Source organism: Myripristis murdjan, chromosome 8 (genome assembly GCF_902150065.1).
Source record: "Myripristis murdjan chromosome 8, fMyrMur1.1, whole genome shotgun sequence".
Taxonomy (NCBI): Eukaryota; Metazoa; Chordata; class Actinopteri; order Holocentriformes; family Holocentridae; genus Myripristis; species Myripristis murdjan.
Window position 1 is genome coordinate 36265363 of NC_043987.1, and position 18847 is coordinate 36284209.

The 18847-nt window shown below is 45.5% G+C and overlaps 2 protein-coding genes across 2 annotated transcripts in view; both read right to left on the reverse strand.

Annotated features, from left to right (window-relative positions):
• Positions 1 to 5598, reverse strand: part of maptb (microtubule-associated protein tau b) — a 13678-nt gene extending 8080 nt beyond the window's left edge. Inside the window, 2 exon segments of the mRNA XM_030057800.1 lie at positions 4297 to 4371; positions 5518 to 5598. Coding sequence (XP_029913660.1) covers positions 4297 to 4366 — 70 coding nt within the window. The 5' untranslated portion in view covers positions 4367 to 4371; positions 5518 to 5598.
• Positions 5599 to 11397: 5799 nt separating this feature from the next.
• On the reverse strand, positions 11398 to 17413 carry gh1 (growth hormone 1). Its single transcript, XM_030057829.1, has 6 exons — positions 17404 to 17413; positions 15159 to 15292; positions 14678 to 14794; positions 14321 to 14464; positions 13933 to 14079; positions 11398 to 11489 (listed from the first exon to the last, which is right to left on the reverse strand). Exons 1-6 carry the CDS (start codon positions 17411 to 17413, stop codon positions 11427 to 11429), a joined length of 615 nt encoding a protein of 204 aa, XP_029913689.1. The 3' UTR covers positions 11398 to 11426.
• Between the last annotated feature and the right edge of the window lie 1434 nt (positions 17414 to 18847).

Genomic DNA, 18847 nt, shown 5'->3' on the forward strand with positions numbered 1-18847 from the left:
CGTTTGTTTTGCTGGTCAGGGTCTCCAGGTGGGGCTGCAGCATGGACTCCTCCTCTTCCTCAGGTGACGTCGCCAGGTGCTCCTGTACCATCTGCTCCTCCTCCTCTTTTTGCTCCTTCTTCATCACGTCCTCATCTTCCTCCTTCATCACCTCATCTTTCTGCTCCTCCTTCATCACCTCCTCTTTGTGTTCCTCCTTCATCACCTCCTCTTTCTGCTCCTCCTTCATCACCTCCTCTTTGTGTCCCTCCTTCATCACCTCCTCTTTCTGCTCCTCCTTCATCACCTCCTCTTTGTCTTCCTCCTTCATCACCTCCTCTTTGTGTTCCTCCTTCATCACCTCCTCTTTCTGCTCCGCCTTCATCACCTCCTCTTTGTGTCCCTCCTTCATCACCTCCTCTTTCTGCTCCTCCTTCATCACCTCCTCTTTGTCTTCCTCCTTCATCACCTCCTCTTTCTGCTCCTCCTTCATCACCTCTTTCTGCTCCTCCTTCATCATTTCCTCTTTCTGCTCCTCCTTCATCACTTCCTCTTTGTCTTCCTCCTGCGACTCCCTTTCTTCCTCCTGCATCACCTCTTTCCTTTCCTCCTGAACTGCCTCCTCTGTCTTGTCCTCCTCCCTCATCACATCCTCCTTCCCTTTCTGTTCACTGAGCTCCTGCTCCTCTGCCTCGACACCTCCCTGCTCCTGCTGTGGTGAGGGAGGTGTGGAGGGGGAGCAGAGTGGAGAGATACGACTCCTCCCTGGTTCCCCTGGTGGAATCTCACCCTGCTCCTTCTCTGTGTCTCCTCTCTGTTCCGGAGAACCTTCCGCCTCCTGCTCCTCCCTCTCCTCCTCAGACTCTATCTGAGATTCGTCAACTTCGTCTTCATCCTCTCTCTTTTCCCTGGTTCTCGTCGCCTCCTCCTCCCTCTGGACACCCTGCTCCTCCTCTGGGCTGCTCCTCACAGGAGAACTTCCACCTCTTACCTCCTCCTCCTCTGCTCTGTTCCCAGTGAACTGCTTACCCAGAACCCTGACAGCACTGAGGTCTGAGAGGAGAGACAGGACAAGGAGAACCAACATCTACAGAACAAGGAGAACCACAACATCAAACAGCAGCAGACTGACACATGACATCAAGAACAAACACAAGCTGGAGAACATCGGCCATGTTCTGCTGCTGGAGAACATGTACTGTGTTCTACTGCTGGAGAACATCTAATGTGTTCTGCTGCTGGAGAACATCTACTGTGTTCTGCTGCTGGAGAACATGTACTGTGTTCTGCTGCTGGAGAACATCGGCCGTGTTCTGCTGCTGGAGAACATCTACTGTGTTCTACTGCTGGAGAACATCGGCTGTGTTCTGCTGCTGAAGAACATTTACTGTGTTCTACTGCTGGAGAACATGTACTGCGTTCTGCTGCTGGAGAACATGTACTGCGTTCTGCTGCTGGAGAACATCTACTGTGTTCTACTGCTGGAGAACATCTACTGTGTTCTACTACTGGAGAACATTGGCCATGATCTGCTGCTGAAGAACATCTACTGTGTTCTACTGCTGGAGAACATCTGCTGTGGTCTACTGCTGGAGAACGTACTGTGTTCTACTGCTGGAGAACATCTACTGTCTTCTACTGCTGGAGAACATCTACTGTGTTCTACTGCTGGAGAACATCGGCCGTGTTCTACTGCTGGAGAACATGTACTGTGCTCTACTGCTGGAGAATATCTAATGTGGTCTACTGCTGGAGAACATCGGCCATGTTCTACTGCTGGAGAACATGTACTGTGCTCTACTGCTGGAGAACGTACTGTGTTCTACTGCTGGAGAACATCTACTGTGTTCTACTGCTGGAGAACATCTGCTGTGTTCTACTGCTGGAGAACATCTACTGTGTTCTACTGCTGGAGAACATCTACTGTGTTCTACTGCTGGAGAACATCTGCTGTGGTCTACTGCTGGAGAACATCTACTGTGATCTACTGCTGGAGAACATCGGCCGTGTTCTGCTGCTGGAGAACATCTACTGTGTTCTACTGCTGGAGAACATCTGCTGTGGTCTACTGCTGGAGAACATACTGTGTTCTACTGCTGGAGAACATCTACTGTGTTCTACTGCTGGAAAACATTTACTGTGTTCTACTGCTGGAGAAAATGTAGTGTGCTCTACTGCTGGAGAACGTACTGTGTTCTACTGCTGGAGAACATCTACTGTGTTCTACTGCTGGAGAACATCTGCTGTGTTCTACTGCTGGAGAACATCTGCTGTGGTCTACTGCTGGAGAACATCTACTGTGATCTACTGCTGGAGAACATCGGCCGTGTTCTGCTGCTGGAGAACGTACTGTGTTCTACTCCTGGAGAACATCTACTGTGTTCTACTGCTGGAGAACATCTGCTGTGGTCTACTGCTGGAGAACATCTACTGCGGTCTACTGCTGGAAAACATCTACTGTGATCAACTGCTGGAGAACATCGGCCGTGTTCTGCTGCTGGAGAGCATCTACTGTGTTCTACTGCTGGAGAACATCTGCTGTGTTCTACTGCTGGAGAACATCTGCTGTGTTCTACTGCTGGAGAACATCTGCTGTGGTCTACTGCTGGAGAACATCTACTGTGATCTACTGCTGGAGAACATCGGCCGTGTTCTGCTGCTGGAGAACGTACTGTGTTCTACTGCTGGAGAACATCTGCTGTGGTCTACTGCTGGAGAACATCTACTGTGATCTACTGCTGGAGAACATCGGCCGTGTTCTGCTGCTGGAGAACATCTACTGTGTTCTACTGCTGGAGAACATCTGCTGTGGTCTACTGCTGGAGAACGTACTGTGTTCTACTGCTGGAGAACATCTACTGTGTTCTACTGCTAGAAAACATTTGCTGTGTTCTACTGCTGGAAAACATGTACTGTGCTCTACTGCTGGAGAACGTACTGTGTTCTACTGCTGGAGAACATCTACTGTGTTCTACTGCTGGAGAACATCTGCTGTTTTCTACTGCTGGAGAACATCTGCTGTGGTCTACTGCTGGAGAACATCTACTGTGTTCTACTGCTGGAGAACATCGGCCGTGTTCTGCTGCTGGAGAACGTACTGTGTTCTACTGCTGGAGAACATCTACTGTGTTCTACTGCTGGAGAACATCTGCTGTGGTCTACTGCTGGAGAACATCTACTGCGGTCTACTGCTGGAGAACATCGGCCGTGTTCTGCTGCTGGAGAACATCTAATGTGTTCTACTGCTGGAGAACATCTACTGTGTTTACTGCTGGAGAACATCTGCTGTGGTCTACTGTTGGAGAACGTACTGTGTTCTACTGCTGGAGAACATCTACTGTGTTCTACTGCTGGAAAACATCTACTGTGTTCTACTGCTGGAAAACATCTACTGTGTTCTACTGCTGGAGAACATCTACTGTGATCTACTGCTGGAGAACATCTACTGTGTTCTACTGCTGGAGAACATCTACTGTGTTCTACTGCTGGAGAACATCTACTGTGATCTACTGCTGGAGAACATCTACTGTGTTCTACTGCTGGAGAACATCTACTGTGTTCTACTGCTGGAGAACATCTACTGTGATCTACTGCTGGAGAACATCTACTGTGTTCTACTGCTGGAGAACATCTACTGTGTTCTACTGCTGGAGAACATCTACTGTGTTCTACTGCTGGAGAACATGTACTGTGCTCTACTGCTGGAGAACATCTGCTGTGGTCTGCAGCTGACCATCTACTGTGTTTTCTGTAGCATGGTGTTACCATGGAAACGGCTTCACAGTGTGCAGCTCTGTGGTGTTACCATGGAAACGGCTTCACAGTGTGCAGCTCTGTGGTGTTACCATGGAAACGGCTTCACAGTGTGCAGCTCTGTGGTGTTACCATGGAAACGGCTTCACAGTGTGCAGCTCTGTGGTGTTACCATGGAAACGGCTTCACAGCATGCTGCATGACAGGTCACCGTGTCCCGGCTATGCTGTTGCCATGGTAACAATATGGAGTACAGAGGCCACACCCACAACCAGACAGGGAAACAAAGATGGCCACACAAACATGCATAGCGTATGGAACATTGACCTGGCATGATGTTGTTGCCACGGTAACGCATTTAGACAATCCATTCTGACTGTTGTGTGTATGTGTGTGTGTGTGTGTGTGTGTGTGTACCCGTGGCTTCTATCCTGCCTCCTGATGAACACTTGAAACATAAACACACACACACACACACACACACACACCCCTTTAATGTTGATGCCCGTCTCTGATTGGCTGGCAGTAACTAACATGCTGATTGGACGAGTAAATGAAGCTAACCTCCTGGTTCTGTCATCTTCGTCATTTCCTGGGCGTGGCCATCTGGGAAAGGGGCGGAGTCCGAGTCCATCGTCACTGCAGGAGAGAAGAGCAGCTTCACCAGACAGGCAGAGAGACAGACAGACAGACAGACAGACAGACAGGGAGAGAGACAGACAGGGAGGCAGACAGACAGGGAGAGAGACAGACAGGGAGGCAGACAGACAGGGAGAGAGACAGACAGGGAGGCAGACAGACAGGGAGGCAGACAGGGAGGCAGACAGGCAGAGAGACAGACAGACAGACAGGGAGAGAGACAGGGAGACAGCCAGAGATGCCTTTACTGTGTTCTACTGTTCTTTTGCAGGGTTCTCCAGGGTTCTGCTGGGAACATGACGAGGTTCTAAAAAGGAAGTTTTTATGTTCCAGAGCAAACTGGAATGTGCTCCTTCATCCTGACTGAGGACACACTGAGCATGCTCTGTGAGAAGACCACACCCACTTTACACAGCAGCCATGATGATGCAGCAGCGCTCACACACACACACTCACACACACACATACACACACACTCACACACACACACACACACACTCACACACACACACACAACACACACACACACACACACACCTTTTGTAAAGTACTTTGTAACCTGGGTTTTGAAAGGTGCTATATCATGCGCGCGCGCGCCACGTGCGCGCGCGCACACACACACACACACACACACACACACACACACACACACACACACACACACACACACACACACACACACACACACACTCCAGGAGCCGCCCGCCTCCAGCTGCAGACACACTGAGCTGCTTTCTGAGTCTCTGGAGCCGCACAGACTCCCGTTATAATCTGCATCACACACACACACACACACACACACACACACACACACACACACACACGCACACACAGACAGAGGCTGTCGGCAGGCTAACGCTAACCGGCTACCAGCTGCGGGTTTGCATGGTTGTGTGCGTGAAGGCGGAAAAAAGAACGTGGCCGCGCGCCGCGCCGCGCCGCGCCGCGCCTCCACACAGACAGAACACAGCGGCAGGACACATGGAGATGCGAGGAGAAAACCTGACAACTACAACACACACACACACACACACACACACACACACACACACACACACATACACACATTCACACACACTAAAAGATGAAAAGATGAAAAGATGAAAAGATGAGGAGATGAAAGCAGAGAGAGGAGCCGCCTCCTACCTGCTCTGTCCGCTCCGCTCCGTCTGCTGCTCCACCCTGAAACACTTCCACCTGCTGCCTGAAGGAGACTGGGGGCGCCGCACTCACTCACTCACTCACACACACACACACACACACACACACACACACACACTCACACACACATGTCCGGGCGTTGCTTGGTAACCAGAAAGCTGAGCATCCTCTCAGCCTGTCACTCAGAGAGACAAGCTCCACCTAAAAGGCCGAGGAAGGAATTTAATTTCTGTGGTAATAAAAGTTTCTAAACACAGATCTTAAAATACATCATACAGTAACGATCCTAAAGCAAAATATATTGTATGATCAATAACTATGACACACTGCACATCATAAACACACACACTGCACAATGCATAGCGCGTTTGAAACAAAGCAATACACACACCTCTGTTTTCTTTACACACATCAGAGAGACGCTGCATCTCTGATGAAAACACAAACCCACATATTAGACTGAGCCCATTCAAATCAATATCAGCATCAGTATCAATATCAGCATCAGTATCAATATCAGCATCAGTATCAATATCAATATCAGCATCAGTATCAATATCAATATCAGCATCAGTATCAATATCAGCATCAGTATCAATATCAGCATCAGTATCAATATCAATATCAGCATCAATCATGTCCAAATCTGTCTGCCTGTAATGTCACCGCCCTGCCACCAGGTGTCACTGTTCATGTTCATGTGTGTCTCAGACAGTGAAGTCCTGCAGGGGCTCTGATCCCCTAGTGCATCATGGGAAATCCCCCTTGGGTTTGAATGTGTGTGCGCTCCAGGTGTTGAGGCGTGAACCTGTAAATACACATTTTATTGATTATGATGTAATGATATCAATGCAGTGAAGAACATTGGAGTTCTATTTGTTAGGAACGGAGGAGAAGCTCCACCAGATGCTGAGCTTCCTGCTCCTGAATCTTCTGCCAGACAGGAAGTTCCTGTGGAACATGTTCCTTCACGTCTCACAGGAAGTTCCTGTGGAACATGTTCCTTCACGTCTCACAGGAAGTTCCTGTGGAACATGTTCCTTCACGTCTCACAGGAAGTTCCTGTGGAACATGTTCCTTCACGTCTCACAGGAAGTTCCTGTGGAACGTCTTCCTTCACCTCTCACAGGAAGTTCCTGTGGAACGTGTTCCTTCACCTCTCACAGGAAGTTCCTGTGGAACGTCTTCCTTCACCTCTCACAGGAAGTTCCTGTGGAACGTCTTCCTTCACGTCTGTGGGTCACAGCGTCGAGCTGCATGTTGTCATTCTGCTGGTTTACTGTCAGCGTGACATCTCGCCTTGCTTCATGTTTTCATTCATTGTTTTATTTTGAAAAACTTTCCTCTCCTCTTGATAACGTCCTGGCCTGTGTGTGTGTGTGTGTGTGTGTGTGTGTGTGTGTGTGTGTGTGTGTGTGTGTTTTCCTGCCACGCCCTGATTAGTTTCACCTGTGCATCATTAGTGGAGTCAGCCTCTGCTGATACAGGCTGTGATGCAGCTGCTCCTCCTCCTCCTCCTCCTCAAAAATCAAACTTGTTAGTTTTTTACTATCTTGGCATGATAGTTTACTGAAATGTAAGTGTGCCTTATCTGTCGCTAAAGCAGCGTATTTTTCCCACTTAATCACCACTAATGAACATAATCCTAGACTTCTTTTGGACACTGTAGCAAAACTCACCAAAAAACAACCATCTGCCAGCTGCTCACCGTTCACAGCCAATGAGTTTCTGGACTTTCTGTAGTAAGGTTGATGTGATCAGGCACAAAATAATTTCTTCATCTCCAGCTTCTCCTGCAGATGCTGTCTTACCAAATTCACTTTTATGCATTGACTCACCGACAGTCCCTATTATCACAGTTTTTGACATTGTCTCTCTTAATGCTTTGTCTAAGCTTGTGTCAGCCTCTAAACCAACTACTCACCTTCTCGACCCGCTGCCTGCTAAACTTTATAAAGAACTCTGGCCTTCACTGGGATCTGCAATGCTAGATATTGTTAATTTATCGCTTACCATTGGCATTGTTCCCAGCAGCTTTAAGACAGCTGTGGTCAGACCGCTACTGAAGAAACCGCACCTTGATCCAGGCTCTCTAAAGAACTTTCGTCCAGTCTCCAATCTCCCGTTTCTTTCTAAAGTGCTTGAGAAAGCTGTGTTTCAACAACTCTCCACCCACTTGGAAGTGAATCATCTATATGAACCTTTTCCATTCGGCTTTCAGGGCCGGTCACTCCACTGAAACTGCACTTACTAGAGTGGCCAGTGATCTCCTATTGGCTATTGATTCTGACTTTACCTCTGTGCTTCTATTACTGGACCTCAGTGCAGCCTTTGACACTGTTGATCACTGCATTCTATTAGACAGACTAAATTAGACAGACAAACAATATTACATCTAAATTCTCCAATGTTAAATACAGTGTACCTCAGGGCTCAGTCCTGGGTCCTCTTCTCTTCTCCCTGTACATTTCGCCACTTGGACAAATTATACATAGTCATGGAATTAATTTCCATTGTTATGCTGATGATACTGTATTTGCCTATCCGGTCTTTAAGTCGTGACGTAACACCTTTTCAAAATACTATTTCCGGGTCCAATCCTCCTCATTTCAATATGCCGCAGTGCTGTGTTCCTGGTTGTTCTAACAGATCTGAGTCTAAAAAACGATACCATTGTCATTCTACCGCTTTCCTAGCGACGAGAAAGAGAACATATATAAATATTAAGTTTTTCATCTTAATTTACGTCAAAAGTTATAGCAGTCCTGGGGTCCGTTTCACGAAGCAGGTTCAACAAACTCCGAGTCTGAGCCTGAACTCTCAGTTGATCTACTGAGAGTTCAGTTAGTTTTAACTGTCTTAACTTAACAGTCTAGTTTTCGGTTCCAGGACAGCTGATCTGAATTAGTTTGATCAACTCGGAGTAGTTTCACCTGGAGTTAAGTGTGTGCACCACAGCTATAAAAAGAAATGACAGCGTCAATGGAGCCCCGATTTGACGAATCACCATGGCAACGGGGAAGCGTCGGGCTGCGTTTTTCACCCCAGTTGAACTGGAAATCTTAATGCATTCATACAGCGAGTTTGAACATGTTCAAAAAAAAAAAAAAAAAAAAAAAAAAAAGTGCAACACCGCTGCAGCGGCAAAGCAGAGGGAGACGGCGTGGGAGAACACTGCTGCTCCGGTCAGTGCATAAGTTTAAATGTAGTCCGCTGCAATCACAATAATATTACAGGGGGAAACTGCTTGAATGGTAGCCTATTAATTTATTTCATTTAGGTGCAATGCCGCGGGGGAGAAGCGCACTTGGCGGCAGTTTAAGATGAAATATAAAAACATTGTTCAAACAGGTAAAACTCTGGCATAATCTCCCGACGAATATTTAATTCTGTGCGCAGTAACACTGCACCTTCATCCACGGGATCGCTGTCAAAAGGACATGCCATGTTCGTGAAAAAAAGTCTCCACCTAACTACTAATGGACTTCTAATAAAGGCATACTGACTGTTTTTTTTTTTTTTTTTTTTTTTTAATTATTATTATTTTAAATAATAGACGGCAGAACAAATATGCCACACCAAAACTGGCCTGCTGACTGAATGAATGAGGAAGTTAAATACGGTGTGTGGCTGAAAGAGGGCGGACACTCTTTCAGCCACACACGGTCCCGACCAGGTTAGTTTCATGGAGTCTGTTACTGCGGTAACTGACCGAGAGCTTCAGTTACCTCCCTCTGTGAAACAGGCTAGAGTTACCCCTCTGTCTCTGCTTTGACTTACCTCCCTCTGTGAAACAGGCTGGAGTTACCCCTCTTTCTCTCAGTTTCCCTCATTTCAGGGTGAACAGACTCAGAGTCTTCACTAAACCTGCTTTATGAAACGGACCCCTGTGCGTTTTTTTGGCATATCATCATAAGATGTCAACTAGCTAGCTAGCTTACTGCTAACTTCTAACTCACCTCAACCTCGTAAACTCTCTTTTTTTGTTGGAATTGAAGGAGTTTTAGCCTTTTTTGACTCTCGCAGGTACCTCACTGAAGAAAGAAGTGATTGTAAACAAGTTCACCGGTTAAGCCATTGTCGTTTGTTTTGAGTATCTGTCAGAGCGTTTGGACCCGGAAATAGTATTTTGAAAGGGTGTTACGTCACACTTAAAGACCGGATAAGGGCTGACGATCCCACACAGATCTCTAGATTAGAGGTCTGTCTGGCCGCTGTGAAAAACTGGATGTCACTAAACTTCCTGCTGTTAAACTCAGATAAAACTGAGATGTTGGTAGTTGGCCCTCCCAGACACAGACACTGTTTTGAACAGTTAACATTACTCATCGACAACTGTGTGATTTCACAAAGTGTGGCAGCCAAAAATCTTGGTGTTACTTTTAATCCCTACTTATCCTTTGACAGGCACATTAAGGATATCACCAAGACTGCCTTCTTTCCCCTACGTAAAATTCAGTCTTCCCTGTCCATGGCTGACGCAGAGACCTTAATTCATGCATTTGTTTAAACCAGACTTGATTACTGCAATGTTCTGTTTTCAGGTCTCCCACAGGCCAGCACCAAAAGTCTCCAGATGGTTCAAAATGCTGCAGCTAGAGTCTTAACTAGAACTAGAAAATTTGATCATATTACTCCAATTCTGGCCTCCCTTCATTGGCTTCCTGTCCATATCAGATCAGATTTGAAGGTGCTCCTGTTAACTTATAAAATCTTAAATGGGTTTGCCCCATCTTATCTTTCTGATCTCCTTAAACCCTACATTCCATCGCGGGCTCTCCGCTCTCAAAATGCGGGGCTGCTTTGCTTACCTAGAGTAAAGAAGAAGTCAGCAGGTGGCCGGGCCTTTTCCTACCGAGCCCCACTCCTATGGAATAACCTCCCTGCTGTTGTTAGGCAATCAGAATCTGTCGATTCCTTTAAATCTAAACTCAAAACTCATCTCTTCAGCTTAACTTACGGTTAGACAGGTAGTGGTACTTCAGGCTGGTTCTCGGTCTCGATGAAGTAACCCAAGAACTCACCTGCCGATGAGATTGTATTATATTATTATACTATTATCTTTTCTTCATCTGTTACCTTCTTGTTCTCTCTCGTGTGTGTGAAGGGTTGATGTGAGTCTTCCGAGTGCTTGTTTAGTCTGTCCTCCATCCAGGTCTCCATGGTGACGGCGGTGCTGTGGTTCAGGTCCCAGGCTGCTCTGGTGCATCTGGCTCCGCTCAGCATCCTCATCTCACTCATCACACACCGGCTGCTGACTGTTACTGCTATATTATAATGTTGTTATCCTGCCTCTGTGTTAGCATCATGTTATCTGTGTTGTGTTGTGTGTTGTTTTTTCCGACAGCATCCACTGCCCGTCTGTCTGTCCTGGGGGGGTTCCTCCTCTGTTAAAGGGGCTTTTTAGGGAGATGTTCCTCGATGTGAGGTTCTAAGGACAGAGGAGGCTGTGTTCCTGTAAAGCCCCTTGGGACAAATTTGTAATTTGTGATTCTGGGCTGTATAAATAAATAAAATTGAAAATTGAACTGAATTATTTTGTTTTCAAGATATTGACCAATGAACTTCAAAAGGGGTGTGGCTTAGCACTTAAATGGAGAAAAGTCAACAACCGTCGGGCCAATCATCACAAAACTGGCAGGATCTGTCCATATAAGTACCTGGAACACACCTGACAGGTATTTTTAATGAAGCTGCTCTGAATGCTCTGGACCTGGACTCACCGCTTGCAGCTACATTCTGTTTTGTTCTCTCCTGGCCAACTTCACACCAACTTGGAAAAGAAGAGGAGACAACTGAATGCAACACAGCACAAAGTTTATTTGAGAAGCTGAAACAGACACAGAAACACACTGCTCAAGGAGGGGGCGGGGCTACATCACAGAGGGGTGTGGCTACAGAGTGCAGTTGGCTTCAGGAGATAGTCGACATTTAGCGACTGTCAGGTAGGTCTCCACCTGTGAATACAAACATCATCATCATCATCTTCGTCATCATGTTCAGTTCTTTAATTTGAGTTCAATCATGATAAGGAGCTCAGACACTAAACAGCAACAAAGCAGTTTACTAACAGCTTGTTTACATTTAAAAGAGTGAATTGTTAGACAGTAACAAATAGAACATCTTCAACCCCCCGAAACACCACAAAATGGTTCATAAGACCAAAATATAACTGAGACTTGATGACCAAGAACCTCCACGGCGTGAAGCTTTCAGACTGGAACACATTTTAGCAGCAGCTTTTTGAAGACAGAAGCCTTTTTGCTGCTCGTCCCACATCTGACATTTAACATGAGCATCAGCGTGACCTTTCCTGCCCTGCAGTCTGACACACAGAGGGAAGCTAAAGTCTGCTGTTCAACACAAATACAACATTAAACATAATGGATTATACAGAAATACAGCAATATACACAGCACCTGCACTGAGAAAGATGTTACACTCGGTCTGAAGGTGATTTGACAACTCCAACTTTTTTTTGTAGAATCTTTTTTAAGATGACAAGGGAAAGTTTTGCATGGTATAACATTACAGTCTTTTGAATGTGGCTTGAATAAAGGCTGATATGACATCACCTGAACTTTTTGACAGCTCATCAACATCAAGCCCCAGGAATCCAGTGGAGAACGGCCCAGTCAGTTACCACACTGATTCTTGAGAATTTGGATAAATCATGTCCCACTAAGAAAAATGCTATTTCTGCTGGAAATTTTAATGAATAAAAAGAATCAAGGGCATAATCAGGGGGTCCTTTGCACATTTGTAAGGTTTTTTCATAGGTTTATTTTTAATTTGTATTAATTTAATGATTATATGTTGGCCCATGGCCTACAAAACCAGTTGTCCTCGGATAGGAGATAATCATTTCAACTTGATTAAAACAACAAAAAGTAATAATTTCACTGAATAATATCTTTACCACATGAAAGAGTACATCATAATATGTATTAAAAACTACAAATGATGGGTTTTGAACAATATTTACTATTATTTTGTGGTTGCTCAAAATGTGTCCCAGATATTCGTCACCACCGTCAGATATTTATTTAAAAAATAATAATAAAAAAACTACAAGGTCAGTTACATTCCTGAGGAGCCCTTTTCAAACCTTCAGCTCTACTGCATGCTTCAAGACCGCTCAGGCTCCTGGAAGTTTGCTATTTTCTCTTAAATCTCTTCATATTTTGGGGCACTGCTACTGTCACAACCATAACATGTCAACACCGTCACTTCTGTATAAAAAATATTAGATTAGATTATGGAATAAATGTATACTTTTTAAGAAGAGGTCTGATGCAGGTAGCAACAGGGGGGAAACAAGCTGGCTAATGTGAACAACTCATGCTGATCATGTGAAAGAGCAGGTTTTTGTCTCCACCGTCAGACGTCACCACCGTCAGGTTTTCTGTGTGACGGTGATGACTGAAGTCTGAAAAATGCTTATAACAGAGCTCAGGATTGTTATTTTTTGTACCAAATAGTTAAATAAAGTTGTTAAGCAAGAAGCCATTGACTTGAGTGGTATAAATTTTGGAAATGTATGTTTTAATGAGGCGACTGTCACCACCGTCAGATTAGTGTCACCACCGTCAGAGGCAGTTATATTGGTTTTAAATGAATATGCTTACAATATGTTTCTTTGGTGCTGTTGAGTTATTAAAGTAATAGTCTCTTTAATACAAAAATATGTTTTTCAAATTAAAAAAAAAAAACATTACGGTGACGGTGTTGACAAAAACAAAGTAGCCTAATAACTGGAAAAACCTATTTTATGAAAAAAATGCAAAATGAGGAGGTTGCACCGGTACATTGCTGAACAGCCAAGACCTTGGCCTGTAATGATATACCTTCAGATTTTGTAATTTAACGCACTTTTTTTTTTTTTTCCAAAATTAAAACCTGTTTTATCCAAATTCCCAAGAATAAGTGACCAACCATCACCATCATCACCACCATCATCATCATCATCATCATCACCATCATCACTATCATCATCATCATCACCATCATCACCATCATCATCATCACCACCATCATCATCATCATCATCATCATCATCATCACCATCATCATCACCATCATCACTATCATCATCATCATCATCACCATCATCACCATCATCATCATCATCATCACCACCACCATCACCATCATCATCATCACCACCATCATCATCATCATCATCATCATCATCATCATCATCACTATCATCACCATCATCACCATCATCATCATCATCATCACTATCATCATCATCATCACCATCATCACCATCATCATCATCACCACCATCATCATCATCATCATCATCATCATCATCATCATCACCATCATCACTATCATCATCATCATCATCACCACCATCACCACCATCATCATCATCATCATGGTCATCCTCACCTTGTGCATGTCCTTCTTGAAGCAGGCCAGCAGCTCGTAGGAGCGGCGCAGCGACTCCTCGGCGCCCAGGCTCTGGTAGTAGTTTCCGTAGGGGGCGAGCTGCAGCACCGAGTTGTCGGGGAAGATCTCCGCCCCGTCCTGGTTCGCCTGCACCGACAAACACCTCGTTACACCTCAATAATCAATAATCAATTCAACACCCATCTGTCCTTTAGCATGTATGATCTCACATTTGTCTTGTGGTTAAAAGAAACTGCATCAGACAGTTCAACCAGTTTAACAGCTTGTGTGTGTGTGTGTGTGTGTGTGTGTGTGTGTGTGTGTGTGTGTGTGTGCATGTGTGTGCGTGTGTGTGTGCATGTGTGTGTTTGCATGCATGTGTGTGTACCCGGATCAATAAGTGGATTCCAGTCTTCAGCTCAGTGAGTTTTGGGGAGATCTGGTTCCTGGGGGCGGAGCCTCCAGACAGCGAGCGGCTGGGAAATTCCCAGGACTCGACGAGGCGGTACGAGATGGACAGCAGCTTCAGCACCTGCCACAGATCCACGTCACATAGAGTGCACCTGCACAGGTTCTGCACAAACACTGTCCTCTGACAAAGCCTGGTGGAGTTTACATCTATGTGGGTGTGTTCTATGTGTGTGTTCTATAAGATGGTGTTCTATATGACGTGTTCTATGTGTGGTTCCATGTGATGGTGTTCTACGTGAAGTTCTATGTAGGGTGTTCTATGTGCGGTTCTCACAGAGCTGCGTTGGGTCTCATGTTTGTCGATGGGACTGATGATGTAATCCGAGTTGCAGAAATCCTGCAGAAAGATTTTGTTGAGCTGCCGCTGCTCCTCCGTCTGCAGAGAACTCTCCTGACAAACACAAACACACACAGACACACACGCACACACACGCACACGCACACACACACACACGCACACACACACGCACACACACACACACGTGCACTCAACATTCCAAATGTTTTACAGATTCTGGATTTTGGTTCTGATCAGCTTTTCATTAACTGATAAACATATTAGATCACTACGTGTCTGTCCTCCTGTCTGTCTGTCCTCTTGTCTGTCTGTCTCTCTGTCTGTCTGTCTGTCCTCCTGTCTGTCTGTCTGTCTCTCTGTATGTCTGTCAGTCTGTCCTCCTGTCTGTCTCTTTGTCTGTCCTCCTGTCTGTCTGTCTGTCTCTCTGTCTGTCTGACCACCTGTCTGTCTGACTTACGAAGTCGGAGAAGATCCTCTGGGCCAGCAGGTGCAGGTGTTGGACTCTGCTGACGGCGATGGAGAAAAGACGCTGACTGTCACTCAGAGGCTGACAGGAAGTGCTGACCAGCAGCACGGAGAGCAAGACACACACTGAGAGACCGACAGGCAGAGAGAGAGAGACAAGCAGGGAGAGAGACCGACAGGCAGGCAGAGGGAGACAGGTAGAGAATCAGATAGACAGGCAGAGAGACAGACAGGTATAGAATAGGTAAGTAAGTAAAGTTTATTTTGTGAGCACAAGTTGAGCAAAGTGCTGCACAAGAACATTGAGAGTTAACTGCAAAAAATCAATAAAAACAGATGGAGGAAGAACATCAGCTGGTCGCACAGCGCCTGCAGAGGTTCTGTCAGCAGAGCGACGGGACGGTCCTGATCATACGCTTCATCACAAAGGAAGGCAGAGAGGGCGTCTGCTTCCCGGAGCCAAAGTGGAAGAAGGTTCCTCAGAAGAGGAGCCTGACAGCTGAAGGCTCCGCCTCCCGCTGGACGTCCACAGACTCTGGGGGCCACTGATCAGATGCATGCTGGGAGCCACCAGTCAGATGCATGCTGGGAGCCACCAGCCAGATGCATGCTGTTCATTAAGATAAGATGGTGCCTGACCAGTAAGGGCTTTGTAAGTGAGGAGGAGGATTGTAAATTCCACTCTGGATGTTACAGGGAGCCCAGGCAGCAGATATGGGACTAATATGATCTCTGTGCTGAGCTCCAGTCAGGACGCGAGCTGCAGCTTTCTGAATCAGCTGGAGAGGCTTTAGAGACGAGCCGGGCGGCCTGACAGGAAGGAGTTAAAGTAATCAGCCTAGAAGCAGCAACTGCATGGACTAGTTTCTCTGCTTCTTTTTGAGGAAGGAAGTGCCTGATTTTTGCAATATTGCATTTGTGAAAAAAGGCAGACTTAGAAGTTTGTTTAATGTGGGAATTAAATGACAAATCCGGGTCAAAAATAACTCCAAGATTCCTTGCGGTGGTGCTGGAGGCCAGTGCGATGCTATCTAAGGTAACTGCATGGTTAGATAATGTTTTTCTGAGGTGTTTAGGGCCTTCTACAATAACTTCAGTTTTGTCTGAATTTAGTAGCAGACAATTGCAGGTCAGCCAGCTCTTCATGCTCTGAAGACATGCTTGAAGTTTAAACTGATTGATTTCATCTGGTTTCACTGAGAGATATAATTGGGTATCATCTGCACACCAATGAAAATTTATAAAGTGTTTCCTAATAATATTACCTAAATGCAGGATATTTAAGATGAACATTAAAGGTCCGAGCACAGAACCTTGTGGAACTCCATATAGAACTTCTGTGCGCATGGAGGAGTCATCATTAACATGAACAAATTGAAAGCAATCTGATAGATGGGACTGAAACCAGTTTAAAGCAGTTCCAGCAGGACGAGAGCTGAGAGAAGTCCTCTGTCCAAAGCAATAAGGAGGTCATCAGTGACTTTCAGCAGTGCTGTCTCTGCTGTGATGCACTCTGACTCCTGATTGAAAATCTTCAGGTAGACTATTGTTATGAAGAAAGTCACACAGCTGCTTGGCAACTGGTTTCTCAAGGACCTTGGAGAGAAAGGGAATGTTAGAAATTGGTCTGTAGTTAGCTACAACACCAGGATCTAAGGTTGATTTTTTTTTAAAGAAGAGGTTTAATCACAGCTAGATAACACGTGAAGAACTTTCTCCATGTCATGGAGTGACTGAACTGGCTCAAGACTGGAGATGGTTCTTACTTGATAGGAACAATTTTTAACAACAGAACTGATTTGTTTGTTGGAATCAAAGGTAAAACCCAGGTTTCCTGCATGTGACTTCACTTTTAGGGCGAGCTGGCCTAGTTTACAAACAAAGCGGCTTCTGAAGACCAAAGATAATGACATCAGTTTTGTTGTTGTTCAACCGAAGGAAATTATTGGCCATCGACCCTTTAATGTCCTTAAGACAGTCCAGGAGAGGCTGGAGGGAACCCTTGGATTTTAGCTGGAGGTACAGCTGCGAATCATCGGCATAAAAAGTGACAGGATATGTTCTACGTTCTGATGAAGTCACCAAGAGGCAGCAAATACAGACAGAACAGAACTGAACCCAGGATGGATCCCTCACGGACAGAGACACCAGCAGAGAGAGAGAATGAGGATTAGGGCATGCCGTACCTGTCCTGTAAAAGAATCACCTGTCCTGTAAAAGAATCACCCGTCCCATACCTGTGTTCATGGCTGGTTGGCTCCTGAAAGTTGGCACAATGTCTCTTCTGTGTTTTGCTGCCTGCTGACATTTTGTTTTTATAGCAGAAACTTAATGATTAAATTCATCAACAGAGAAATATGAACTGTCCAAACAGGCTTTCTGTGTGTGTGTGTGTGTGTGTGTGTGTGTGTGTGTGTTTGGGGGATCCATAAGGAGCAGAGCTCTGCTTACCTGCAGCAGCAGCATGAATATGAAACAGGAGGATCACAGCTGAACTTGTTTGACGGAACAGCAGATATTTACTGTTATGTAATGAGTGATCTGATTGGACGAGAGGTGTTCCAGGCAATGATCCCTCCACTTTACAGCCGGTAACAACATTAACACTTTTCCAAAAACAGCATAACAACAACAAAACAGCAGGAGAGGGGCAGGAAAGAGGCCTCCAGGTGTGACATCATCACACTGTAACAGTACCTGCACCAGCGCTAATGACTGTGATGTTTGTACTGGGTTGTCACCTGTTGTTGGGGGGTGGAGGGGGGGGGGGAGTTGTTCTTACTGCTGTGAGGAGAACGTGTTTGCTGTAAACTTGTGGCTGTGCGAAGCCCTTTGACACGTTACTATGTTTCGGCTACTATGGATTTTTTATATATTTTATATTTTGTATTGTTGTGTATATTTTTCCTGCACTGAAATTGGAGTTGCTGCAATTTCATTCTACTATTGTAAAATGACAATAAAGGGCATTCTGATTCTGATTCTGATTCTGATTCTGATTATGGCTACACCACCGCTGATGGACTTTGGTGTTGAAATCAATGTAAGATGGCATTTGATATTAAAGTATTTGGTTGTTGCTGCTGACTGTGTGCTCATTGTGCTGGGTTTCTCGTAGGGCTGGTGGCGAGCGAACGTATCTTTTGTAGATTTCCGAGGAAAATATGCTGATATGTGGTGAACCTGCTGTATCAGCAGGATAAACGTGTGTCACTTGTTACATGGTCTGTCACCCCCACATTGCACTAGATTGTACCATTTCACTATAAAATTGAAAAAAATCTCTAACGTGCGGGAGGGGGACCCCGCCTCCCCCCATGTTGCCCCCCCAAGTCAAAAAGTCAAACTGCGCCTATGTGAAACTGATGCCGGGCTCTAAATAAACTGGAACATGAACCAAACCATTTGTCAGGTTTCTGTTTATTGTCTCTGCAGAGCTTGGATGCGGCCACACAGTGCATGCTGGGTAAGTCACGGCCAGTGGAGGTATCTGGTCAACTCAAGGCTAAAAGCCACCATCGCTGTCACTCCCAGCTCAGCCAGTTTACAGCTCATCATAATCAATATGACCTGATCACACATGAGCCTCCTGATCAATCCAGCCATCAGTCACATCTGGATTAAGTGTCACACACTGACACACACACACATTCTCACACAGAATAGGCAAATAGGCTCGCA

What these genes read in the sequence shown, in the direction of transcription:
- gh1 (XM_030057829.1), bottom strand. An exon ending in ATGAGACCCAACGCAGCTCT is followed by an intron (nt 14,465 to 14,677) that starts GTGAGAACCGCA and finishes GATCTGTGGCAG; the next exon opens with GTGCTGAAGCTGCTGTCCAT. An exon ending in TCAAGAAGGACATGCACAAG is followed by an intron (nt 11,490 to 13,932) that starts GTGAGGATGACC and finishes TTGTATTCACAG; the next exon opens with GTGGAGACCTACCTGACAGT.